This window comes from Thalassophryne amazonica, chromosome 17 (assembly GCF_902500255.1).
Source record: "Thalassophryne amazonica chromosome 17, fThaAma1.1, whole genome shotgun sequence".
In the NCBI taxonomy this organism is placed as follows: domain Eukaryota; kingdom Metazoa; phylum Chordata; class Actinopteri; order Batrachoidiformes; family Batrachoididae; genus Thalassophryne; species Thalassophryne amazonica.
The window spans coordinates 19954661-19982304 of NC_047119.1; the positions used below are offsets into that span (position 1 = coordinate 19954661).

The 27644-nt window shown below is 41.9% G+C and overlaps 1 protein-coding gene and 1 long non-coding RNA gene across 2 annotated transcripts in view; one reads left to right on the plus strand and one right to left on the minus strand.

Moving 5' to 3' along the window:
• Positions 1-6899: 6899 nt before the first annotated feature.
• On the minus strand, positions 6900-27405 carry oacyl (O-acyltransferase like). Its single transcript, XM_034191663.1, has 15 exons — positions 27224-27405; positions 26837-26970; positions 22121-22199; positions 21898-22033; positions 21578-21807; positions 19091-19294; positions 17408-17510; positions 17185-17286; positions 15852-16017; positions 15681-15760; positions 15433-15543; positions 15110-15233; positions 8636-8822; positions 7229-7371; positions 6900-7120 (listed from the first exon to the last, which is right to left on the minus strand). Exons 1-15 carry the CDS (start codon positions 27372-27374, stop codon positions 7010-7012), a joined length of 2061 nt encoding a protein of 686 aa, XP_034047554.1. The 5' UTR covers positions 27375-27405; the 3' UTR covers positions 6900-7009.
• LOC117528985 overlaps positions 7283-27644 on the plus strand; it is a 29581-nt gene continuing 9219 nt past the window's right edge. Inside the window, exon 1 of the long non-coding RNA XR_004565915.1 lies at positions 7283-7411. This is a non-coding gene — a long non-coding RNA (uncharacterized LOC117528985). The remainder of the gene's footprint in view (positions 7412-27644) is intronic.

Sequence of the window (27644 nt, forward strand, 5' to 3'; positions counted from 1 at the left end):
ACAAGCAAAGGTTGTAGCCAAACAGAGGCCCACTGAGAGAAATGGTCACAAACTTTGTGCAATCAGACCTCAGAAGTGGAAAGAGGCTGAACGTTCTTTTAAAAGGAAAAATAATAAGGTACTTTCGCACATATTGTATTCAGAACGTATCCGAAGACTACTATTACAAGTAGTGCAGTAGGGCTTTGGCTACTTTTTTAAAACTTCATCTTTACTGTGGACTCTGAATCCCCTCCAACCTGTTTGGACAAACAATATGTGAAGTGACTGTTAGATCGTGTGTATGAGTGTGTGACAAGACGTGTGAATGACTGCACCCCCACCGCGTCGGCAACACGTCCATAAAATATTTCAGAAAAAAACATATCACAGAACAAAATTAGGGCAACAAATTATTAAGTAGCGTGTTGTCTGTGGAGATCCATGGGTTCTAGATTGGGTAGTGTTTATAAAATAGGTAGCTGACATTTTTTTTCAATAAGCAGTTTCTATAATAAGTTGGAATGGTGTGTGAGTCCAGTGTTTTTAAAACCTTAGACCTCAACAGTTTTTTGAAGAACAATTAAACCATTTTATTTCCTGTTAATTATGTAATTTTTATGTTAATTTACTATCTTAATGTATTTAAAATTGTTTAGGTTCTTGTTATTATATACTCGTACATGCTATTATTATCACCATTATTATAATAATGATTATCAGGGGTGGACGAAGTACTCAACTTCAGTACTTAAGTGAAAGTACAGATACTACTGGTCAAATGTTACTCTGATGCAAGTGAAAGTTGTATGTTTAAATTTATACTTGAGTGAAAGTACTGAAGTACTTGCTTTCAAAAATACTTAAGTATTAAAGTACAATTTCAATTTGCATTTCTTATACTATTTCCTCTGGCTTGTAAAGGCTGTAGAATAAGGACATGTTACAATACTGAAATCAATCATTATACAGAAAAACTCTTGCCCCCCACCGGTGTGAAAAATTGTCAAATCTGACTCATGCAGTATCACACTGAATTACTACAATTAGCAAACACATATGAATTCATTAACTCTGCAGTAAGCCTAGTCATCTTGGTAGTCGAACCTAAAGGACTGGCGAAATGACTGCCCGCCAAATAGGACCTAGCCTACACCACAGCAACACCCAACATGCTAGCAAAATCTTAACACCTATAAATGATGTTACGTTGGAATGGAAACATGTGGCATGATTTGATTAAGACATGTTGAAATAGAAATACTTCAGTTACCCTATTCATGTCGCTGAAATTTTAGGTTTGTCTGCCGGCATAACCATTTAAAGATAGTAGCGCCCAGGCATAACAGGTAGCTAATTTCACTAGCCATATGCTAATCTCTTGACCACCAGCCTACATTGCAAACTTTTACTTATATTAACCAAAATGAGTATGATGGGTTACATACCTGAATATGCTTCTGCAGATTGGACAACGAATTTTTGTACGCAGTTATGAAATTTTCTTTAGGTAGACAAAGTACGCATTTAAAACGAAATGAATCATTAACACGTTGGGAAAACTGAAACATTTGTTTGAGGTATGGCCATGGGTGCGACGAGTGCTCAACGTGGGATCCTGACGTTGCTCCTTCCTCTCTGTCTTCGTCCATCTTTGCTGTCGATTTCAAAAAAGAGCAAATTATGTTAGTTCACTTGGTTTTCAGCCTCCAGCTCACAAATGTGACGCAACCCTGAATCTCATTAAGCTGCACCTGCAAACCGCGGTAACATTACGGAGAGGAGAGGGGAGAGGGGACAGACTTTCAATACTGGCATTGGATATTGAAAGTAACGAGTAACGAGCGCCTTAACAGAAATGTAGTGAAGTGAAAAGTACGAGGTCTATTAGAAAAGTATCCGACCTCATTATTTTTTTCAAAAACCATATGGATTTGAATCACGTGTGATTACACCAGACATGCTTGAACGCTCGTGGGCATGCGAGAGGTTTTTCACGCCTGTCGGTTACGTCATTCGCCTGTGAGCAGTCTTTGAGTGAGGAGTCGCCCACCCTCTCGTCGATTTTTTCATTGTTTATGAATGGCTCAGAGACTGCTGCTTTGTTTGATCAAAATTTTTTCAAAACTGTAAGGCACAACTGAGTGGACACCATTCGATAAATTCAGCTGGTTTTCGGTAAAAATTTTAACGGCTGATGAGAGATTTTGGTCTGTAAGTGTCATTTTAAGGACGGCCCACAGCGCCTGACGCCGATCTGTGCTTCGAGGCGGCAGCGTCTCGCCGTTTCAAGTTGAAAACTTCCACATTTCAGGCTCTGTTGACTCAGGAAGTCGTCAGAGAACAGAGAACTTTCAGAAGAAGTCGGCATGAGGAGTTTATTCGGACATTCCATTGTTAACGGACATTTTGTAATGAAAGAACATGCGGGCAGAGTTGCATGTCGGGCCGGACCTGACCGCGGGGGGTCGCGACAGGAAAAACACCTCCGTTGGAAACCTTAACGGGCAAGTTGGAACATGCCCAAGCTGTTAAACAATTTCTCAGTTACTCACTTGTTGAAAGCCATCAAAAGCTGCCTGAATTTTACAAATGGTTTTCAACACGGAGGTGTTTTTCCTGTCGCGGCGCACACAGATTCGCCGAGTCGTTTCCGTGACAACTCGGCGAATTTGCGCGCACGTCTTTCATTAAAAAATGTCCTTAAACAGTGGAATGTCCGCATAAAGTCCTCATGCCGACCTCTTCTGAATCTTCTCTGTTCTCTCACGACGTCCTGGGTGAATTAAGCCTTAAATTAGGATGTTTTCAGGTCGAAACAGGCCGATGATGGCGCCTGGAAGCGCTGCGCGACGTCCCGCTCCGTGGGAAGTCCTTACAGCGACAGAAACACCCCATAATCTCTCATCAGCTGTTAAACCTTTCACCGAAAACCAGCTGAATTTCTCGAATAGTGTCCACTCGGATATTCCTCACAGGTCCAGAAAAAATTTTGATAAAGCAATGCACGCCGTCTCGAGCAGCGTGTGAAACAAAGGAATTCAGCCGAGAGGGCTGGACCACATCTCACTCAAGGCCTGCCCACAGGGAAATGACGTCACCGACACGCGTGAAAAAACTCACGCATGCGCACGAGGGTTCAAGCATGATTGATGTAATCATTCAAATCCATATAGTTACAAAAAAAGTGTTGGTTTCTTATCTAATAGACCTCGTATGATACTTGCCATTCAGATGTAGTGAAGTGAAAGTCATAAGTATCCTTTAAAAAATCAACTCAAGTGAAGTACAAATGCGCCAGAATTATACTTAAGTACACTACTCATTACTTCGTTACTGTCCACCCCTGATGATTATCAGTATTATTATGATTATGATTATTATTATTATTTAATTTTTACTTCTATTTTGTCATTTAATTTTTAAATGGACCACAATGGAAATAAGTGTTTTCACTTTCTTGTGTCATCCATGTATTTTTAACATATTTACTGCCACCTGCTGGATAATGTGTGAGTCCAGAATGTAAATATCAATCCCATTGTTCAGTGTTGTTAGCTAATATATATATAGCCTCTCTAAAAATATTAATCCTATTAATGTTCGGTTTTGGCACCGTTCATCCTTGACCCAAAATACATAAGCATACCAAACAACAAATGGTCAGCTCTCCACATTTTGTGCATGATCAAAATTGCACACATGCATGCACAGCTTTTTTTTTTAATCTTTTTTGCAATTTGCTGTAAGCAGGTGCTTTTAATTTGACAAACAGAGATGGTGGTGGAAGATATTAAAAGCACTACAAATTTCACTCATGGTAACAGCATGTTATCAAAGTATCACCAGAAGGTGTATTCATCACAAACTCTGTGTCCAAACACACAAAACAGGGTGTCAAAACGTCACACGAGTGTCAGTTGAATTCACTGACTCACTTAGTAGTGTTTGGAAAGACAAATGAGCCAGCTGTAATGAAGAAGCTGTTGTTGTAGAAATGCCACTCAACATCAACACTTCCTGACCACACTAACATTAATAACATCTGAAAGCGCTCTGCTGGTGTCAGACATGTTACACCATCTTGGGCATGTTGTTGTGGGGTTCTGGTTTGGATGAGACCTGGTGGAACCATGGAGCCAGCAGAAAGTATCACCTTACCAAAGCAAGATGTATTTTTACACCATGTTGTTGTACAACGTGGAATTCATCCCCCATACCCTCAGCTCCTGGGACAGGACGAGGTGGAAACTCCTGCTGCCGACGTAAGAAGTGTGCGTCACAACCATTTTTTATTTGTATGAGCACATGCGAATTGTTTAAAAATGCTTTCTCCAAGTAAGGCACAAGAGACACGGTTTCCAAATAAGAGCTTTAAGACTGTTCTACATGTTACGAAATAGAAATAACAAGCATTACTTAGATATGCTTGTAGATCAGAGTACACTGGCTATTTCAGTACGTCATGAGTTAGAATTGCATCATTTACAACCTCCATGTGTTCAAACGAGAACGACCTTGTTGCTATTTTTCTCTTCTCTAGGCAATAGTGCCTGTGGACATGAAAACAGTAAGGGCTATGCTAGTGACCTTGACCTTTACCTAAATTTTAGAACTCTGACTGACTGTGCCACAGCAATTCTGGAATTCACCTAAGTTTGTGCCACACACTCTTGGTCTTCTATGTTTTGATTTGTGTCTCTTTGAGGTGTCTCTTGTCTTTCTTGGTATTTATCGCTCTGCCACTGTGTTTTCTCTCACTCACTCCTTGTTCTCTGGCTCCTTTTGCTGTCCTTCTGTGTTTTCTCTCTCTCCCTCTCTCTGTTCTCTGACTTTGGTGTTCTTTACTCTATCTTTTGTATCTTCTGTTTTCTCTCTTTCTTTGTTCCCTGGCTCCTTCTGTGTTCTTTCTCCCTCTCTAACTGTTCTCTGGCTCCATCTGGTGTCCTCTTATTGTGCTATCCCCATCTGGTTTTACTCACACATTTTGATGCACCTGTTCTTTCCCACAGTATTTCATTGTCTCCATGTATCCCTTCTGTTTGCTGGCAAATCCTATTTCATGGCCTTATTTGCTCTCAGTGGTTCTTGTATGCTTGTTTTAATCATGTTTTGAGGCACACACATAATTCAAGCACACTATTGATGTGGCAGTTATTTTAAAGTCCAGCGTTTTATTTGAAACATTCACACTAATCCCCTAAGTCAACCATAACTGTCAATCTAACCCAAACCCTAAACTGAAAACCAATCTGGCTGTGTGTTTGGGGTCATTGTCCTGCTGGAAGACCCAGCCACGACCCATCTTTAATGCTCTTACTGAGGGAAGGAGGTTGTTTGCCAAAATCTCACGATACATGACCCCATCCATCCTCCCTTCAATACGGTGCAGTCGTCCTGTCCCCTTTGCAGAAGAGCACCCCCAGAGTATGATGTTTCCACCCCCATGATTCACGGTTGGGACAGTTTTCTTGGGGTTGTTCTCATCCTCCAAACATGGTGAGTGGAGTTGATGCCAAAAAACTCTATTTTGGTCTCATCTGACCACATGACCTTCTCCCATGCCTCCACTGGATCATCCAGATGGTCACTGGTGAACTTCAAATGGGCCTGGACATGTGCTGGCTTGAGCAGGGGGAACTTGCTGCCCTGCAGGATTTTAAACCAAGACAGCGTCGTGTGTTACTAATGTAATCTTTGTGACTCTTGTCCCAGCTCTCTTCAGGTCATTGACCAGGTCCTCCTGTGTAGTTCTGAGCTTTCTCAGAATCATCCTTACCCCACAAAGTGAGATCTTGCATGGAGCCCAAAATTGAGGAAGACTGACAGTCATCATGTGTTTCTTCCATTTTCTAAGAATGGAAGTTGTTGTCTTCTTCCCAAGCTGCTTGCCTGTTGTCCTGTAGTCCATTCCAGCCTTGTGCAGGTCTACAGTTTTGTCCCTGGTGTCCTTAGACAGCTCTTTGGTCTTGGCCATGGTGGATAGGTTGGAGTGTGATTGATTGAGTGTGTGAACAGGTGTCTTTTATACAGGTAACAAGTTCAAACAGGTGCAATTAATACATGTAAAGAGTGCAGAATAGGAGGACTTCTTAAAGAAAAACTAACAGGTCTGTGAGAGCCAGAATTCTTGCTGGTTGGTAGGTGTTCAAATACTTATTTCATGCAATAAAATGCAAATTAATTATTTAAAAATCAAACAAATGTAATTTTTCAGAATTTTTTTTAGATTCTGTCTCTCACAGTTGAAGTGTACCTACGATCAAACTTCATCTCCATTCTTTGAAGGTGGGAAAACTTGCAAAATCGACAGTGGATCAAATACTTATTTGCCCCACTGTATACTGTGTTGTCAAACGTATGGTACTTCGGGAATAAAGTACAAAAAAGGAGGGTTTGAACACTACATTTAATCCAGTATTTGTTAACAGTTTACAGAGTCTGTGTTTCATTGAGCTGTTTTTATGACATCACAAAACATATTTCCCCTCATAAGGGCATGGTTTCTGTCTCAGTAACAAGGATAAATGACAATAGCGGAATAATATTTTTATGACGCATTACAACACAATACACGAGTGCTGTGCACACCTCATATGCTATAAGTGGGTTGTCGCTGTGAGTTTTTGCGTCATAAGAAATTTAACACCTCTCGTAGTTGTCACAACAGCTGAGTAAGAGTCACTTGTAAATTCTGACTCACCGCCATGGAAAGTGCAGTGAATGTGCACAGAATAAATGTATTATTATCCTACAAGAGCAGGAAAAGGAATACAGAATATTATAATCATGGGAAATGAATCCAGTTTTGTAGTAACAGGAGTCAGACATCATAAGAAAACTTTACTCAACCTGATTGGCTATAACATGGATTGTCCATGTGCCTGAGAAGCCATACACAGTGTTCTTTCCAGTGCTCAAACACATATTTTAAAGACACTAACAGGTTCAATTTTAAAATAGTAGAATTGAACAACTTCTACAAAGCACAGTCTAACTGAATACAGAGGTGTGGCTGTAAATAACAGGATTATCTCAATTTACTACCGCACTTTAGAAGAAGGAAGGGTTTCTCAACCAGCACAACGAACACGTAGCTGACCACCAGCGACATCGCCAGGTTACCCAAGAACATGTACATCTAGAGGAGACAAAAATACATGCATGCAAACAACATGGATTTGGTTAAAAACTGGAATATATTCACATTAGGATTTGAAGCACAATTTTCACAATTTAAAATTCTCACGATGTTGATGTCCGTATAGTGGAACGGGGTCTCCTGTAAGCCCATATAGATCATAATAATGATGGGGTGTGTCAAATAGAAGGCATAGCTCATGTTGGAAAGAGGAATCCAGAGACCAGAGGACAGAAAACTATTGATCCACCCTGTTCAATTAGAAAGAATGAAAATATTAACATATTATTTGTATCACTAACATTCTCATGATTATACTCGTAATGTCATATTTTGTCACTATTTTGAGCATAAGTGGATTTTTAACTCATGGGGTGGCTGTCCCAATCACTCTTTCTAAAGAAATTATTCCAAATTGAATGAATATTTGCTGATGACACGGCTGTGTTTTGTAGTGGGGATCATTTGGGATAGGTTCTGGACATGATGGAGAGGGAGCTACAGAAGTTCAAAGAATGGTTTGATTCAAATAAATTATTGCTTCATTTTGGTAAAACAAAGTGTATCATATTTGGAAATAAACCCAGGAATTAATGTAGAGTGGAAAACATGTAAATTATGTTAAATCACACAATCGTACAAGACTTCCACCTCCAACAGTCATTAGTTACCTTATATCATTCATGACTTGTTCCATACATGACCTATTGAATTAAAGTTTGGGGAACCACCTACAAAACAAATACAAATCTGATATTTTTACTTCAAAAGAAAGCCATAAAAATTCTTGTATGAAACCATATTGTGAGCCAACAAATCCATTGTTTGTCTGTTAACACATTTTCAAATTTTGGGACTTCATTGATTATAGCATAATACAAATTATGTTTAAAGTAAAAAATAAATTTTTACCACAACATGTCCAGGACCTGTTCAAAATGAGGGATTCCAGTTATAAATTGCGAGGAACATTATTATTTCAAAAATCAAAGATTCGAACTACCGTATAAAGTCACCATGTTTCTTTTAAAAGGTGTTAATGTTTGGAATAAGTATCCTGATAACATTAAATTAGTTGGTGACTTGGTTGGCTTTAAAAGGCTCTACAAAAATCATTTAATTACTTGTTATGACATGATGAATAAGGTTTATTGATTTTGTTTTGTTTTTGGGTTTGTGCATTATAATATGCACTGTTGTTTGCATGTTTGTGTTTTGAAATTTTACTTCAGTGATTAATTTATATTTCATATTAGTTATCATGGATTTACGTATATTTTTATATTTTAACTTTTTTTGGTTGGGGGGGGAGGAGCGTTTATAAGCTTTTGCTTCTGCCTAAACCCCATCGGGCACATGGGTGCATTGTTGGATTGTTTTCTTTGTGAGTTTGCTTTGTTATAGGGTCTCTGTGTGCCAAATAAATTCATTCATTCAATTCCTCTGAAACAAAGCAGTCATCAACATTAGAAAGAGCACGCTTCTTAAAAAGTAAGGCATTCTGGCTCGACTCACCTCCGTATCCCTCCTCACAGGCCAGTATGATCCAGGTCACAGCCAGCACCCACAGCTGTCTGTGCAGACCCTGATACAGGGCATGAAGGACGCACGGAGAGGATGGCTCCCCCTGCAGGATGTAGGGCAGTCCAACCACAAGTGCCAAGACACCCAGACAACTGAACCAACCAAGTGCAGCCTGCCACTAAACAGGTGACCAACAGACACAGAATCCAGTGTGATAGAAACATGAAGCTTAAATATCAGCTAACTAATAGACATACAATACTCAGCAACATATCTGTTATCAATACACATATTCATTACCAATAAAGGCAAATGCTACCTGAGTTACAGATCGATATTAACCATACAATTACTACTACTTCTACAACTGCTATTACTACTACTACTGATCCTGCTACCTCTATTACTTCTAATACTAAAATTAAAGGAGGATGTAGATTATGTGTGTACATCTCATGGTTGTCCGATGTAGTTACATTCTGTCCAAAATGTCATAGAATCCTCACTTCTGGGATGCTTTTGGATTCAATACTGTATTCTGGACAAAATTTTAATTGGTCCATGATTTACACGGACGAGCTGCGGGGGAACATGCCACAATAGCGGAGATGATCGGAAAGGAACAGTTGCTGCTGTCAGCCTGGCCACAGTTGCAATGGACATCAGAACTTCTGGATTTATGCATTTAATGTTTTTTATTAATTATTTTTATATACCTTTGCAGGAGTGGAGCACAGCACTGTGTTGTTTTAAATCTTTTCATGTTTTATCTGGTGCGCTCTCTCTGTCTCCCCCCATAGACCCACATATGAGTACTGGAGTCTGCACTCGCACTGATGCGTGTGCCAGCAAGAGGGCATGGTCGCCATTTTAACACCGGGCAACTCTGTGGCCAGCACACACTGACACTCATAGATCTTGTCAAGAAACAGCTGGAAAATGCCAGAAAGCTGCGCATGTTTTTCTGTGACTTTTGGGCAATAAACTGGTGTATCTTGCAGAGCGTCATGCCTGTGCAAAGCATGAATATGAAGACAGAGGCAGAACTGACATTTAAATTGATTTGCAAAGTGGAATTAATGCAGCCTGTGTGCCCAGTCTGGATGGTATGTATTGTGATATTGTGTCTTGTTATGGCTGTAGAATTTGGAAGCTGGAACATATTGGATCCGTGTAAACCTTCACCACTAACTTGTGTGGATTATGACATGTTAAACTTCAACTTATATGCTTTGATATTGCCTGGCAGTGCCTGGAATAAAAAGTGACTTGTGAATGATCATTGGCAAAGGAATTGATGGCAGCTGGAACAGATTGGATCTGTGTAAAATTTCAGTACTAATATTTCAGATTGTGTGGGTGTCAGGGTATGCTTAATATTCTCCTTACATAATTTAATGTAAATTAATTTTACTGTCTTGATATCCAGGTCAGAACAATATTATAGCATGTATGTTGCTTTTTTACGTGTGTGTTCACTCGTGCATCTGCATTGAAAATGCACATTAAACATTTCATATCTGGGCACTGTGTCAATATTTTGCCCAGTGTGGAAATGACACATTGCTCTCCGTGAAGGAAAATTTGCATTAAGTAGGCAGCATTGTGACTGCGGACCCTAGTACTCATATATGGCTCTGTGCACCCCACCCCCACCCCCCACCCCACCCCAAGGACATGCAGTGGGAGTTCTTTGATGTGTTCATTCTGAGGTACGCACGGTCAGACAAAATATGAGACATGCCTTCATCAAATGACACACTGCTCAGTTCCAGCTCCAACTGTTGTGTGGGCCGCCCGAAGAGGAGGTACTGCTGGCCAACACCAGAGGGCGCCCTGCCTGAAGGCGGGCTTCAGGCACCAGAGGGCGCAGTCGCCACCTGGAGCATCCGGAACTCGGATTGACAGCTGTCACTCATCCACTCATCATCCACTCATCATGACGCACCCATAAAAGCCTGGAGAAGACACCACACCCACACCGAGAAATCGTCGACCCGTACAGGTAGACTCTCAGCCGTCTTCGCAGCCAAGCTTTTGTTGTGACGTTCATTACATCTGAGATTGGTAGCTGATAATCAGTGACTTTTTGAGTTTGCAGCTTATTCCACTTGTGTCTGAGTCTGAGGGAGTTGGTTGGAGCTGGCGTTTCCGCTCTGCACTCCAGCACTCAACAAATGTATACTTGGTCTGCACGGTAACTCACAGGACTTGTGAAAGCAGGAGGTGGAGGCATTCTTCTCCTCCCAAAAAGGAGTCAATTGCTGACTGTTTGCTGGGTGTGTTCACTCACACTCACTCTTAACTGTTTCTGTTTCCTGCCAGCAGTACCCGATCTGACAGCTGGAGATGGTGGCCACCTGGGAACTCAGGATTGGCGGCTCCGGGGTGTTCCAGATCTGTTGGCGGTGGAAATCATGTGGGTTCCGACTCCTCTCTGGATGGGCATCTCCTATCCTCGAGCCTGCGTACACTACACCAACTTGAGATTGACTGTAGTATTGATTGTATCTGTATTCGTTGTGCACATTTCACAACATTAAATTGTTATTCTTGCATTCCCATTGACCGTTCATTTAGGCCCCCTGTTGTGGGCCCGTGTCATCACACTTTTCACAACAGGATTTCTCGGCCAACGTCATGAATCCCGAGGGGCGTCAACCGTCGAGTGAACCACCAATGGAAACGCAGGGTGCACGGGGGCCAGCAGGAGGTGTACTAGGTGAGCTGCAGCAAATCCTAACCGCCTTCACTGCTTGGTTGGACTTGGTAACCGAGCAGAACGTTATCCTCAATCGGAGGATGGAGGCTCTCACCGCTCAGGTGGAAGCGCATGCGCAGGGCGCTGCTGCGGCACCTCCTCCTGCTGCCCGAGTGCCAGATACAGATCTTCCAGTGGTTGTTCAACGAACCCCCCCCCCGTCCCCTGAAGCATACATAAGTCCTCCAGAGCCGTACAGAGGCTGTGTCGAGACGTGCGCTGACTTTTTAATGCAGTGTTCGCTCGTCTTTTCACAGCGCACGGTTATGTACGCGTCTGACGCTAGCAGGGTGGCTTATGTGGTAAATCTGCTTCGAGGAGAGGCACGCGCCTGGGCTACGGCGCTTTGGGAGCAGAACTCTCGGCTCCTAACAACATACACTGGGTTTGTGCGGGAGTTCAAACAAGTATTTGATCACCCCAATAGAGGCGAGACCGCTTCGAACGTGCTGCTGTCGATGAGACAGGGGCGTCGGAGTGCAGCCGAATATGCAGTCGACTTCTGCATCGCGGCAGCGAGGTCCTGCTGGAATAACGTTGCGCTCCACACCGCCTTCGTAAACGGACTGTCGCCGGTCCTGAAGGAGCATTTGCTGGCGAAGGATGAGCCGCGGGATTTCGATGGGCTTGTTGATCTAGTTATACGGTTAGACAACCGACTAGAAGAACACCGCCGGGAGCGAGGCGAGGGGCGTGTCCGGGCACGAGCCGTCCCTCTTCCTCCCGGGTCCGAACGGATGTCGCCGTCCTCCCGCTCCACTGCCAGAGCACTCCGTGAGGCGACAACTCCCCCTGCTGACGAAGATATGGACATGAGCAGGGCAAAAGTAAAATCAGAAAACAGACAACGGAGGCTGGCCCGCGGGGAGTGTTTTTTCTGCGGCTCGAGTGAGCATATACAGAGAAACTGCCCCAAACGGTCAAACTACAATGCCCACCCTTAGAGACCGGGCTAAAGGTGGGCCATAATACACACGAGGGGAAATCCCGCAAATCCGCACAAATCCCAGTTGTGATCCTGAGTGGGGATCTAACCCTTCACGCCTCAGCACTGGTGGACATGGGGTCGGAGGGGAATCTGCTGGACAGCAGATGGGCAAAGGAAGTTGGGCTCCCTTTAGTGGCCTTACCGTCACCATTGTCGGTATGGGCACTAGATGGCACCCTCCTCGCATTAATCACACACCAGACACAACCAGTGACATTGGTCGTGTCTGGGAATCACAGGGAGGAGATTGTGTTTTTTGTGACACCTTCTACCTCCCGGGTGATTTTGGGTTTTCCTTGGATGCTAAAGCACAACCCCCAGATAGATTGGCCATCTGGGGTAGTGACACAGTGGAGCGAAACCTGCCACCGGGAGTGTTTAGGATCCTCGGTTCCACCCGGTGTAACGGCTAAGGAGGAGGTTTTAGTCCCCCCCAATCTTGCGGCGGTGCCGGCTGAGTACCATGATCTTGCTGATGTCTTCAGCAAAGATCTGGCACTCACTCTTCCTCCACACCTTCTGTATGATTGTGCCATTGATTTGATCCCAGGCGCTGAGTACCCGTCCAGCAGGTTGTACAACCTCTCAAACTGGGAAAATCTTTCTGCTAAATGCTGTGCCATGAAAATCTGACATAAAGTATATCCATCAGAGCCAAAACACACGAGGATGGAGGACGATGTATCTGTGCCAAATCAACATGCAGATCCACCTTGGATCTGTTGTGGTGACACTGAGTGAAAAAAAAAAAAACAGGGAACAGCTGAAGGGACTTACAATGTTATTGCTGAATGAAACAAATCAAATCAGAGAATGCACACCCCTGAAGAGCTTCACTGCGCCACAGAGAAAAGGCTGTTACAGTGCATGAACGATCGCTATGTGCGATGAGTCAATGTGATTCTTAATTGGAATAAGCGGGTATAGAAAATGGATGGATTTTATACTGGACATGGAAGATTGGACACTAGATCCAGCAGGAACATCATATTGCAAATCGGTGGGTGCGGTGTAGGCTTTATTATTTATTTATTTATTATTTTGTTATTTATTTTATTTTGCCATTATTGAAAACAGTGGAGGAACTTCCATAGTCTATTCACATGGAAAATAACAGGATAATAAGAGCTGAACACTTGCCATCGTGTAACGTGTCTATACTTGTCAACACATGAACGTGTCATTGTTTCAGCTGCAAGTGGCTACTTCAGTGAGACACCAACTGTGACACTGTTGCTCGTTCATGTGTTTAGTCACTAATTTACGTTTCTGACTGGTCTCCAACAGTCACACCCAGTGAGATAGGACCCTTAGCTGCATCATCTCTGCCTTTTCATGTTTGACATTTCTTTGCTGTATTTGTTATATATTTTTATTTTGTTATTGCTAATATGGCTAAAGCAGATGGCCACCCATCTGAGTCTGGTATGCTTGAGGTTTCTTCCTATAATTATAATAAAAAAATAAATTTAATTGATCTGGGAGTATACCCATCCAGTCTACCTGTGTTTTGTGGACTTGGAGAAGGCATATGATTGGGTACCCGGGGGATACTCTGGGAGGTGCAGCGGGAGTATGAAGTGAGGGGGTCCCTTCTCAGGGCTATCCAATCTCTGTACTCACAAAGTACTCACAAAGTAAGTCAGACTTGTTTCCGGTGGGGGTTGGCCTCTGCCAGGGCTACGCCTTGTAACTAATCCTGTCTGTGATGTTCATGGACAGGATATCGAGGCAAGAAAACCATGGCCTCTAAATCTGAGGCCATGGTTCTCAACAGGAAACTGATGGATTTCCTACTCTGGGTAGGGAATGCGGTCTTGCCCCAAGTGAAGGAATTCAGGTTCCTCTGGGTCTTGTTCACGAGTGGGGGGACAATGGAGCGTGAGATTGGCCGGTGAATTGGCGCAGTAGGGGCAGTATTGCATTCGCTTTACCATACTGTTGTGACGAAAAGGATGCTGAGCCAAAAGGTGAAGCTCTTGATCTACTGGTCAATCTTCATTCCTACTCTCACCTATGTCATGAGAGTTGGGTCATTACCAAAAGAACTAGATTGCGGGGATAAGCGGCTGAAATGGGCTTCCTCAGGAGGGTGGCTGGTATCTCCCTTAGAGATAAGGTGAGAAGCTCGGTCATCTGCTTGGCATAGAGTCACTGCTCCTTCGCGTTGAAAGGAGCCAAGTGAGGTGGTTCGGGCATCTGGTAAGGATTCCCCCTGGACGCCTCCCTAGGGAGGTGTTCCAGGTTCCTCCATCTAGGAGGAGACCCCGGGGAAGACCCAGGACTAGGTAGAGAGGATATCTATCCACACTGGCCTGGGAACGCCTCAGGATCCCTCATTCAGAGGTGGTCAATGTGGCCTGGGAAAGGGAAGTCTCGGGTCCCCTGCTGGAGCTGTTGCCCCGTGACTGGATCCCGGATAAGTGGTTGAAGACGAGTGAGTGAGTGATTTAATTGATCTGAAGTGAATTAAACAGATTATCTGTGTGTTTTTGATAAAACAAGATATTTGGGGACATCCTCTTGGGCTCTCGGAGACAGTGATTGAGATTTTTCACCATTTTATGGACAATAGAACTAATCAGTTAGTGGAGAAAGCAATATTAATGGATAATAAAAAAATAATCAGTTACGGCTGTCGTTCAAACCCAACATTTTCACCAGGTTTACTGAAAGCTGGTTGAGGATGTCTGGCAATGAATTCAGAAGTTCTCACCTTTTGTTGTAGGAGTTGTACTTTCTTTGTTGTCAGATATATCCCAGTCAAGATCCCTATCAAGAACGGCCCATATCTGGTGTAGGGTTTCATGTAGTAATACAGGGTATAATTCCAGTGTGTCCTAAAGAAACAATTGGCAGGAAAAGTCATTTATATTTCAACCTCCTTCACAGTTAATTGCACATATCAAAGAGCCAAAACAAAAATGCTATTTGAGAGCTAAGCCTTGCTTTTATTTTCTAATGCCTGGCAGATCTATATATTGGCATCTTGTGTGTCCAGAGTCTGAAATTCTTGTATTAATGCTATAGACTGCTTACAGTGCAAATGGTTGAAACACTGGCAGGTGTAGGACTGCAGTGACAAAGGCACTGGCCACAGTGGTTCCCAGCAGCAGGGCCCCTGATACCATTGTAAGCACACGCCTGTTCCTGATAAACAAAGGTACAGGGGTCTGGCTGTAAAACTACTCAAATTGTTTGCAATTACAATATTTTGAGACATGATTCAATGTAGCAAAACCTAACATTTATCAGCATTTTTACATCACACAGCTCAGCGGACATACAGTCTGTAAAGATAAACCAGTAGGGGAGTAGTGACATAACACTGGAAGTCTAGAGACAGGTACCACGCCCACGGCACACACTGGAAAAGATTAACAATACATTGGAAAAGGTTAGTATCGAAATACATCAAAATAGTAAGATCTTTGGTCCTGAATGACCGACCCACTAACCATATTAGGTTCTGTGAGGAGATTGGTAATCAGTAGTAAGTTGGCCCACCAGTCCTTCTTACAGCCTGTGCAGAAGTCACGAAATAAGTACCAGTATGGTCCCCACTGGACCACAGAAGAGACACCGGTGACAAGACACACAATGAACAGGTGCAGTGGCTGAACTCTGGAATCAAAGAATAGTTAAAATGGGTAGGTCTATTAAAGGACAATTTTACTTTTTGTGCCCTTAGCTAAATTAACACATTGTTAGCAATCAAGCCTCTGAGTGTTCTTCTCACCTTTGACAATTGTGCTGAAACCTTATGAGAGATTTTTCCACAAATTGCTGAAAAATAAACAATGCTAGAAATAAGGTCGATCCTTACCATGCAATTAAAAGGGCAAGCAGAGGCATAATGGAGTCAGTCAATGAGTAAGTGGTGAGGAAGTGTGCAATTTCCACCATAAATATTATTCAATATTCAGCTTTTTATGATGGCTGAGTGGATCCTTGTCATTTGATTGGTGGCTTGTATGTCACGTGACATGGATTATTCATACAATTTGCCGCTGTTTCATTTTCCATGCGATAGTTCTTTTTTAGCGTGCAATTTTGGTGCTATATGAAATGTGCTATTGCACACTCTGACCACGGTGCATGCTCACATTACTGGGGGCGGTGTTATAAACATGGTGGAGTTATTTGCTGGCGGACAACGATTTGAAGGAGCTAATTGACGGTGCTAATTCTTCTAACACAAAAAAAAAAACAAAAAAGCAAATCCACCACGCTGTAAGCCATCTGAATGCATGAAGAGTTGTAAGGATGAAGTTAGAATGAAAAGCTGGATAGATTTCTGATACAATTTTTCGCTGGAGTGAGGAAACTGCAGATGGTAGTCTGTAATGAATTTGGCACAGCAACAACATCAGGAACTACAATGTCAGGACTGTTTTTTTTACAATTTTGGACTCCTATTTAAAGTTTGTGTTGGACTGTTTATGTCAAAGCACCAGTGACAAACACCAAAATGTAAGTTTCTTTTTCTGTTGTTTATAAATTAATAAAATATCAAATGACAAGGATCTATTTTCACTGTTATATAAAACAATTAATGAATTTTTTTTTATTCTTTCAATGGAATGAATATTTCATGAGGTGAAAGATGGATTTTTGTTACTACCAGTGCGATTAAAAGGCTTGATTGCAATTGTTGAATATAACTAAAGTTGTTAAAAAAAAAACGTGTGTGAAAAATAATTATGAATTTTACTAATTTACAAGAAAATGACAGGTTGTTGATGCACAGCTTTACTGCTTTACTTTTTAACTTGATACCACCACACACACCTTTTAATTCGGTTGAAGAGGTAATTGGCCACTATTGCGATGCTCAGCTTGTCCTCTGCCCTTTGGATGGATGCCAGCAGAGACCTGGCACTAAGCAGACCGCTGCAACAAAGAAAAAAACTACAATAACTATTCAAATGGGCGTCTTTAATCTCAGGGCAACCTTAATTTTCACAGTGACAGCATTGGAAATGTACAATAGTTGAAATTCTTTCAAACTCACCCCAGCAGGAGGAAAGTATCAACACCCAGATAAACAGGGCCACTGCTGGTGAACACATACACTGGGCTGCTTTCAACAGTTTTCCTCCATATTTTGGAATTATCTACAATAAAAAAGGACTTAAGCACGGGCACCAATAGGCTGTAAAAGCCTATATAAGATTAAAGGGACATTATCATGGTGAAGCATTTACTCCCCAGGGCACATACATCTAATAACAGTTTTGAAATGGTCTTTTCGTTATTATACAGGAGGCTTTTGTCACTCTAGTAACTGCCCTAAACACTATACTACAACTGCTGCCAACCTTTGCTAAAGGAGATTTGTTGTGATATGATGTAGCCCTGTCTCTTAACTACAGATACTTCAATGCTCTGCTCTGCTTTGTTTCTGTTTCCCCAAAAGCTGTGACTGCCAGGCATGCACAAATTGTGTGTTGCCAGATTGGCCATTTTTGAATTTATTTAGCTTTGGCTACATTGCTTTTTATGATACACTAGTCTAAGCAACCAAGAAAGTTAAAATACATAGAAAAAAAAAAAAGCAAATTTTTTGTGCAGTTTTGTGTACATTGTGGTGTTTTATAAACAGCTTTTTTTTCTGTGTGGAACCCAGCTGCATTTGGCAACATTATCACTGCCTCTGGGCTCATTCACCGACAGCCAAATGATGAGCTACAGACATATGACATCAGACATACAGTAACATTACATAATTGACACTTTTTTACAAGACTTTCCATGACTGGAAATGACAGACGTCCATATAATAAAAGGCAAGTGGCCTCTGTGTGTGTTTGTGTATCTGGAGCATCAATTGAAATCCAGCAAGAGCTGACTTTCATCCTTTAGCATACTTTTTCATGAGGATTCAATTCGTGGAAACAGCAAGGTGATTGGACCAATATTTTTGAGAAATCAATATTTTTTTAAAACAACAAGCTTGTATATGTCACACTTCCACAATGAGAGCCTGTATTTCAAAATAAAAGACTGTGAGGTTGCTGCAGACCTGACAGTCAGTCTGTCCATCCTCTAACATTCCAGACAGCAGATTCAAATCTGGATATTTTCTATTCTGTATACATGTGACCCCAAACCCAGAATTAACATGTTCACCTTCCAGACAAAACAGCAGAATTGTGTCTCAACAGTGTCTCACGCGGGCCAAAAAAAAAAAAAAAAGAAGTGAAATTTGATCTATGTGAACACTGTCACAGTGCAAATATAAAAGTTCAGTTGTTTGTAATTTCTTTACATGTAATATCGTACTGGTTAAGCAACTTCAGAAAAGCTTATTGATGACAAAAATAAATTTTAGAAAATTGAACACAACTGAAAATAGATTAAACCTTCAATAAAGACTTTCATAAAAGCGAAGAAATTTTTCTATGTCAGTACTTAAAAAAATGTAGCATAACTGTAAACATATTTTCCCTAAAAGTCAGCGGTCCTTGGTATATAGTACAAATGACCACATCTAGAACCCGTGGTTCCCCACGGGGTCAAGGTCCTAGTGTAAATATAAAGCCATTTCAGGGATTGAAAAAAGTCACATTACTGCTGAAGTCCTTTGTTTGGCAATGATAAAGTCACTTTAATTCTTCATGTATATAAACATGGCAGAGTAAAAGAATGAATTAGTGGCATTGAGCTTTGTTAGAAAAGTGACGTTCTGTCGTACCCAGGCTGTGTAGGGCGATAAAATGCGTTGTATGGCCAGAAGCAATCCAAAAAATGCTGAGGACACGGATGGCGTTCAGGACGGGGTAGCCGCCTCCTGGGATGGATGAGGTGGTGCTCAGGACGCCTTTGGTGGTATTCTGAAGAGAGAACGCCTGAAGACACTGGAACACACAGCTTCGAGGAAAACATGGTCTGCTGCTCACTATACACACACACACACACACACACACACACACACAATGTATATAAATATATATATATATATATATATAAAATAGTGTTCAGAATAATAGTAGTGCTATGTGACTAAAAAGATTAATCCAGGTTTTGAGTATATTTCTTATTCTTATTTCTTATTGGGCTATTAGTAAAAAAAGTAGAAAAGGGGGTGTTCACAATAATAGTAGTGTGGCATTCAGTCAGTGAGTTCGTCAGTTTTGTGAATCAGGTGTCCCCTATGTAAGGATGAAGCCAGCACCTGTTGAACGTGCTTTTCTCTTTGAAAGCCTGAGGAAAATGGGACGTTCAAGACATTGTTCAGAAGAACAGCGTAGTTTGATTAAAAAGTTGATTGGAGAGGGGAAAACTTACATGCAGGTGCAAAAAATTATAGGTTGTTCATCTACAATGATATCCAATGCTTTAAAATGAAAAAACAAAAAAAAAAACAAAAAAAAAAAACAGAGATGCCTGGAAGAAAACGGAAAACAACCATTAAAATGGATAGAAGAATAACCAGAATGGCAAAAGCTCACCCATTGATCAGCTCCAGGATGATCAAAGACAGTCTGGAGTTACCTGTAAGTGCTGTGACAGTTAGAAGATGCCTGTGTGAAGCTAATTTATTTGCAAGAATCCCCCGCAAAGTCCCTCTGTTAAATAAAAGACATGTGCAGAAGAGGTTACAATTTGCCGAAGAACACATCAACTGTCCTAAAGACAAATGGAGGAATATTTTGTGGACTGATGAGAGTAAAATTGCTCTTTTTGGGTCCAAGGGTCGCAGACAGTTTGTGAGATGACCCCCAAACTCTGAATTCAAGCCACAGTTCACAGTGAAGACAGTGAAGCATGGTGGTGCAAGCATCATGATATGGGCATGTTTCTCCTACTATGTTGTTGGGCCTATATATCGCATACCAGGTATCATGGATCAGTTTGGATATGTCAAAATACTTGAAGAGGTCATGTTGCCTTATGCTGAAGAGGACATGCCCTTGAAATGGGTGTTTCAACAAGACAATGACCCCAAGCACACTAGTAAACGAGCAAAATCTTGGTTCCAAACCAACAAAATTAATGCCTTGCAGATGTGAAGAAATCATGAAAAACTGTAGTTATACAACTAAATACCAGTTCAGTGATTCACAGGATTGCTAAAAAAGCAGTTTAAACATGATAGTTTTGAGTTTGTAGCATTAACAACAGATGCTACTATTATTGTGAACACCCCCTTTTCTACTTTTTTTTTTTTACTAATATCCCAATTTCATAGCCTTAAGAGTGTGCATATCATGAATGCTTGGTCTTGTTGGATTTGTGAGAATCTATTGAATCTACTGGTACCTTGTTTCCCATTTAACAATAAGAAATATACTCAAAACCTGGATTAATCTTTTTAGTCACATAGCACTACTATTATTCTGAACACTACTGTATATATATATATGTGGAACCACTCTCCTTGAAAGGGGCTGGACCTTATTCTTCTCTGAAGTTGCCCAGTGTGTGAGGCACGGTCGGGGGGGGGGAAGCTGTTGTTTGAAATTGTATAACTGAGTATCATCAGCATATCAATGAAAGATAATCCCAAAGCACTGCATTATGTGTTCAAGGGGTGATATATAAAGGGAGAAAAGCAGGGGGACTAAGATAGACTCGTGTGGAACCCCAAATTTCATGTCACTAAGGTTAGAGGTAGTGTTGTACAAACCACAGTGAGAACGACTGCTCAGGTATGATGTCAACCATGCAAGGGCACTCCCAGTAATCCCAAAATGATTCTCCAGCCTATTGAGTAGAATATGATGATCCACAGTATCAAACGCAGCACTAAGATCTAACAGCACCAGAACCGTAGTGGTGTCCGAGCTTTAGGGAGAGCTGTCTCTGTGGAATGATATTTTCTAAAAGCAGACTGCAGTGGCTCGAAAAGGTTATTCTCAGTAAGATAGTCCTCGAGCTGTCCACGAGCTTTTCCAGAATTTTAGAGCAAAATGATAGATTTGATATCAGCCTATAATTTTTCAGTACACTAGGGTCACGTTTAGATTTCTTAAGTAATGGATTAATCACTGCAAATTTGAAACATTTAGGAACAGATCCAAATGTTAATGAGAGATTAATAATTTCCAGCACAGTCGGCCCAAGAATGGGCCACGGGGTATGGGAACAGATAAGCAGGTTGTGCTTTTTGTAGACGTTACGAGTTTTGTCAGCACGCCTAGTGAGATACTTAATAACAGATAATGCGCTTTACACATACCGTTTTGTTCTGAAATGTTACAGTTGATCTCTGAATGCTGCTGGGCTGCAGAGGTAGTCATCCCACCACTAGAGGAGCCACTGGACTTCAGACTGCCGTAAAGGTTCAGATCAGTGTGTAAAAAAGTGCTGTCTGCTCTTGGACTGCCCTCTCTGTTCTGTTGCCACCTTATTATTGCTGAGAACAGGGTAGCTGCAAGAGGAACTGCAACCATTAGGCAAAGCACAAACCTGCAGGAGGAGGAGGTATGAAGATCAGTCTGTCTAAAATCAAAGCTGATATTAATGAATGCAAAGAAAGAAGTCAAACCATGTACTGACAGGAAGGTGATATCTGATGCATCTGGGTAAATGGTGTTGGACATACAGTAGGTCCTCATGATCTCCTGAGCTGACTGATTGACCAGGATGGGAGGGAATGGAGGAACTAAGGACTTCTGACCAAACTGAAATTTCTCTGGGAAACAGCAAAATGAGTCACAGGTATTAGTGCTGAACATTTACTGCAGTGAGCCAAAGAATGATGGTTCTAATATCTGCTCACCGTACAGCACCAGCATTTGGACATCATCTTCCTCACAGGAGTCCGGAATGCAAATGCCCACAAAGTACAGGACTGTGCCCTACAGCAGTTAAATAAACTTTGTTCAAAATCTTTTGGTTTGTGATAAGAACTAAAATGGCCCAGTTGTCTTTAAAGGCATCCTATAGCACAACAGTATGATCAATGTCCTCAAATTCCCACCTGTGACAAGCAAATTTACACAGAAATGGTTCATTTAAGGCTTTTGTGGCTTCTTCTTTTTCTTTCATCTAGTCTTGTTTGGGGTCGACACAGCAGACCATCCATCTCCATCTCGCCCTGTCCTCTGTATCTTCTTCTGTTACACCAACCACCTGTATGTCCTCCCTCACCACGTCCATAAACCTCCTCTTTGGCATCCCTCTTCTCCTCCTGCCTGGTGGCTTCATCCTCAGCATCCTTCTCCCTATACGTATACCCTGGGTCCCTCCTCTGCACATGTACAAACCATCTCAATATCTCCTTTCTTTGTCTCCAAACCGTCCTACCTATGCTGTCCCTCTTGATATGTCCTTTCCTAATCCTATCCATCTTCATCACTCACAAAGAAAACTGCAACATTTCCAGCTATGCCTCCTGTCTTTTTGTTAGCGCAGCGCCACTGTCTTTAAGCCGTACAATGTAGCTGGTCTCACTCCTGTCTTGTAAACATTCCCTTTTACTCTTGCTGTCACAAATCACTTCTGCCACTTTCCTCACCCATTCACTCCCTGCCTGTACTCTCTTCTTCACCCCTCTACTACAATCTATATTACTTTGGATAGTTGTCCCAAGTATTTAAACTCATCTACCTTAACCACCTCTACTCTTTGCAACCTCACTATTCCACTTGGCTCCCCTTCACTCACACACATACTGTCTTGCTTCTACTGACTTTCATTCCCCTTCTCTCCAGAGCATATCTCCACCTCACCAGGCTTGTCTCATTCTGTTCTCTACTCTCACTCCAGACCACAATCAAATCAAATCAAATCAATTTTATTTATATAGCGCCAAATCACAACAAACAGTTGCCCCAAGGCGCTTTATATTGTAAGGCAAGGCCATACAATAATTACAGAAAAACCCCAATGGTCAAAACGACCCCCTGTGAGCAAGCACTTGGCGACAGTGGGAAGGAAAAACTCCCTTTTAACAGGAAGAAACCTCTAGCAGAACCAGGCTCAGGGAGGGGCAGTCTTCTGCTGGGACTGGTTGGGGCTGAGGGAGAGATTGTCACACAATGTCATAACAAACATCATAGTCCATGGAAACTGTGGTCTGATCTCAGCCTTCAACCTGCCCATTACAACTGCAAACAAGAAAGGTCATGTTCCACCCAAAAACATACCCATGATTAGAGACAAATTGTTATACCTTTGTGCCCTGCACATTGTCTGTTGTTGTATTTATTGATTTTTGAGACAGAAATAGCACTTGAAGTCCAAGACAAATTTCCCTTTGGGGACAATAAAGTGTAACGTATCGTATCAATTTTTTTTTCGGTTCAATTTATTTTCATTTATATAGCGCCAAATAACAACATAGTTGCCTCAAGGTGCTTCACACAAGTAAGGTCTAACCCAGGGGTGGGCAACCTGTTCCAGAAAGGGCCAAGAGGGTGCAGGTTTTCTTTGCAGCCACTGACTCCACCAGGTGATTTCACTGACTAACTGATTCCACCTGCTCAAAGTGATATTAATCACTTTGAGCCTTGGCCTATAATTAGCTAAGATAGCTTGGTCAAGTGATGGCTTTTTAAGTAATGGTTTAATTACTGCCACCTTAAAAGCCTGTGGTACATAGCCAACTAATAAAGATAGATTGAGCATATTTAAGATCGAAGCATTAATTAATGGTAGGGCTTCCTTGAGCAGCCTGGTAGGAATGGGGTCTAATAGACATGTTGATGGTTTGGAGGAAGTAACTAATGAAAATAACTCAGACAGAACAATTGTGTTGTGTGTGGGCCGCCAGAAGAGGAGGTACTGCTGGCCCACGACCAGTGGGCGCCCTGCCTGAAGTGCAGGCTTCAGGCATGAGAGGGCGCTGCCGCCACGGACACAGCCGGGGTGACAGCTGTCACTCATTATCTCTTGACAGCTGTCACCCATCTACTCAACATCATCTCACTCCATAAAGACCAGACGTCATCTCCACCTCGTTGCCGAGATATCGTACTTCATTGGAGGTAATATACTCAGCCGTTTGTGTTTTACACATCAATCTGTATATTGTGAGTCTTTGCAGGAGTACCTGTTATCCTCTGTCTGCGGGAGCTGATTGAGTGCTGGACTGCACTCTTTTCCCCTGAGGAATCACTGCGGTACTCTGCAGCATATTGAGTGAGAGGTGGAGGTGGCATTCCCACCGTTGTTGTTACGGGGTGTACACACACCCACACTTGACTGTCTTTGTTCTCGCCAGCAGTACCAGATCTGACAGTCGGGGACGGTGATCACCTGGGAATTCGGGACTTGGCAGCTCGGTTCGGTTCACCAGGTTCGGTGGCGGCGGAAATCGTGTGGTTCCGGCTCTTCTCAGGACAGACGTCTTCTATCCTCGAGCCTGCCCACACGTCACCTTTGTGGATTGACTGTAATCATATTCTGAGATTGTCTGTATGTTCGTTGTGCTCCTTCACAACATTAAATTGTTAATTTTTGGCACATCTATTGACCGTTCATTTGCGCCCCCTGTTGTGGGTCCGTGTCACTACACTTTCACAACAAATTGGAGAGAAAGAGTCTAACCAAATACCGGCATCACTGAAAGTAGCCAAAGATAACGATACGTCTTTGGGATGGTTATGAGTAATTTTTTCTCTAATAGTTAAAATTTTATTAGCAAAGAAAGTCATGAAGTCATTACTAGTTAAAGTTAAAGGAATACTCAGCTCAATAGAGCTCTGACTCTTTGTCAGCCTGGCTACAGTGCTGAAAAGAAACCTGAGGTTGTTCTTATTTTCTTCAATTAGTGATGAGTAGTAAGATGTCCTAGCTTTATGGAGGGCTTTTTTTATAGAGCAACAGACTCTTTTTCCAGGCTAAGTGAAGAGCTTCTAAATTAGTGAGATGCCATTTCCTCTCCAACTTACGGGTTATCTGCTTTAAGCTACGAGTTTGTGAGTTATACCACGGAGTCAGGCACTTCTGATTTAAAGCTCTCTTTTTCAGAGGAGCTACAGCATCCAAAGTTGTCTTCTATGAGGATGTAAAACTATTGACGAGATACTCTATCTCACTCACAGAGTTTAGGTAGCTACTCTGCACTGTGTTGGTATATGGCATTAGAGAACATAAAGAAGGAATCATATCCTTAAACCTAGTTACAGCGCTTTCTGAAAGACTTCTAGTGTAATGAAACTTATTCCCCACTGCTGGGTAGTCCATCAGAGTAAATGTAAATGTTATTAAGAAATGATCAGACAGAAGGGAGTTTTCAGGGAATACTGTTAAGTCTTCAGTTTCTATACCATAAGTCAAAACAAGATCTAAGATATGATTAAAGTGGTGGGTGGACTCATTTACATTTTGAGCAAAGCCAATAGAGTCTAATAATAGATTAAATGCAGTGGTGAGGCTGTCATTCTCAGCATCTGTGTGGATGTTAAAATCGCCCACTATAATTATCTTATCTGAGCTAAGCACTAAGTCAGACAAAAGGTCTGAAAATTCACACAGAAACTCACAGTAATGACCAGGTGGACGATAGATAATAGATAATAACAAATAAAACTGGTTTTTGGGACTTCCAATTTGGATGGACAAGACTAAGAGTCAAGCTTTCAAATGAATTAAAGCTCTGTCTGGGTTTTTGATTAATTAATAAGCTGGAATGGAAGATTGCTGCTAATCCTCCGCCCCGGCCCGTGCTACGAGCATTCTGACAGTTAGTGTGACTTGGGAGTGTTGACTCATTTAAACTAACATACTCATCCTGCTGTAACCAGGTTTCTGTAAGGCAGAATAAATCAATATGTTGATCAATTATTATATCATTTACTAACAGGGACTTAGAAGAGAGAGACCTAATGTTTAATAGACCACATTTAACTGTTTTAGTCTGTGGTGCAGTTGAAGGTGCTATATTATTTTTTCTTTTTGAATTTTTATGCTTAAATAGATTTTTGCTGGTTATTGGTGGTCTGGGAGCAGGCACCGTCTCTACGGGAATGGCGTAATGAGGGGATGGCAGGGGGAGAGAAGCTGCAGAGAGGTGTGTAAGACTACAACTCTGCTTCCTGGTCCCAACCCTGGATAGTCACGGTTTGGAGGATTTAAGAAAATTGGCCAGATTTCTAGAAATGAGAGCTGCTCCATCCAAAGTGGGATGGATGCCGTCTCTCCTAAAAAAAAAAAAAACAGGTTTTCCCCAGAAGCTTTGCCAATTATCTATGAAGCCCACCTCATTTTTTGGAATGAGGTGGGTTTCCATGAAGTTGGAATCACTTCATGGAAGCACCTTGTGTACTGGATGGCAACCACCCAGGCAGACACCCGGTCCATCCCCACCTCTTGAAACCTGTATCTACTGCATCTAGATGAAAAATCCACATTCCTTCTCCAGCCACTGTGACATCAACACTGAGGCACCTGTGTGCTGGATCATGCCCAGGGAAAGGTGCAACGTGGCCCAAATGTCAAAGCTGATCCTCCCTCACCATGCAATACATCCCCTTTAAAAGCCTTTATATACCTGTTTCAGGAACACTTGGCAGTAGCGTCCAGAGAAGCCGGGGCCACGTGCTCGGCGACATTGCTGCATCATACCAGGCTGGTTGACGTTTCCATCTATAACACCACTGCCCATTTTCCCAAATGCATCATACACTAAGAAGTAAAAAAAAAAAACAAAAAAAAAAAAACACACACACACACACACACACACACAAAGATGCACATTTTTACCTTCAGAATTGCAATGTATTAGAATCATATGTGCAGGAACTACTGATCAGCTATCTCTCTGAACAAGAATATAAACTCAGTTTGTAATATAAAATCCATCGATTTCCACTTCTGTTCCACTAAACCTTCATCTACAAATGAGTCTATAAAACCTTCTGAATCGAACAGCACTTACTTTCTGTAGCATATTCCTTTGGGTTTTTCTGGTTGATTTCCCACAGGAAGGTGTTTGTATCTGTCATACATTGAACAGACACATTATAAGTTGTTGCCAGTACAGCAGCAATTCCTGCAAACAGGAGGAACACTGCACAACCTAGTGCCATGTTGACTGACTGACTGACTTTGACTGTCCGTTTGGCTTTATATAAAACAACGTCAGGGAAAAAGGCAGAATGTTGGGTGTGAAATTCAGATTTGATGGGGAAGGTTGACAGGATTGTCACACATGGATTTATGTTAGGTGAGTATAGTGTTCGATTACACGAGGCATACAAAATTCATCCAGACTGCGATAAGAAAATTGTAATCCCACTTGGTAATATCCGACCTGCGTGGATGTGGGAGGACACGTTTTAACTGTCATGTCAATTAAT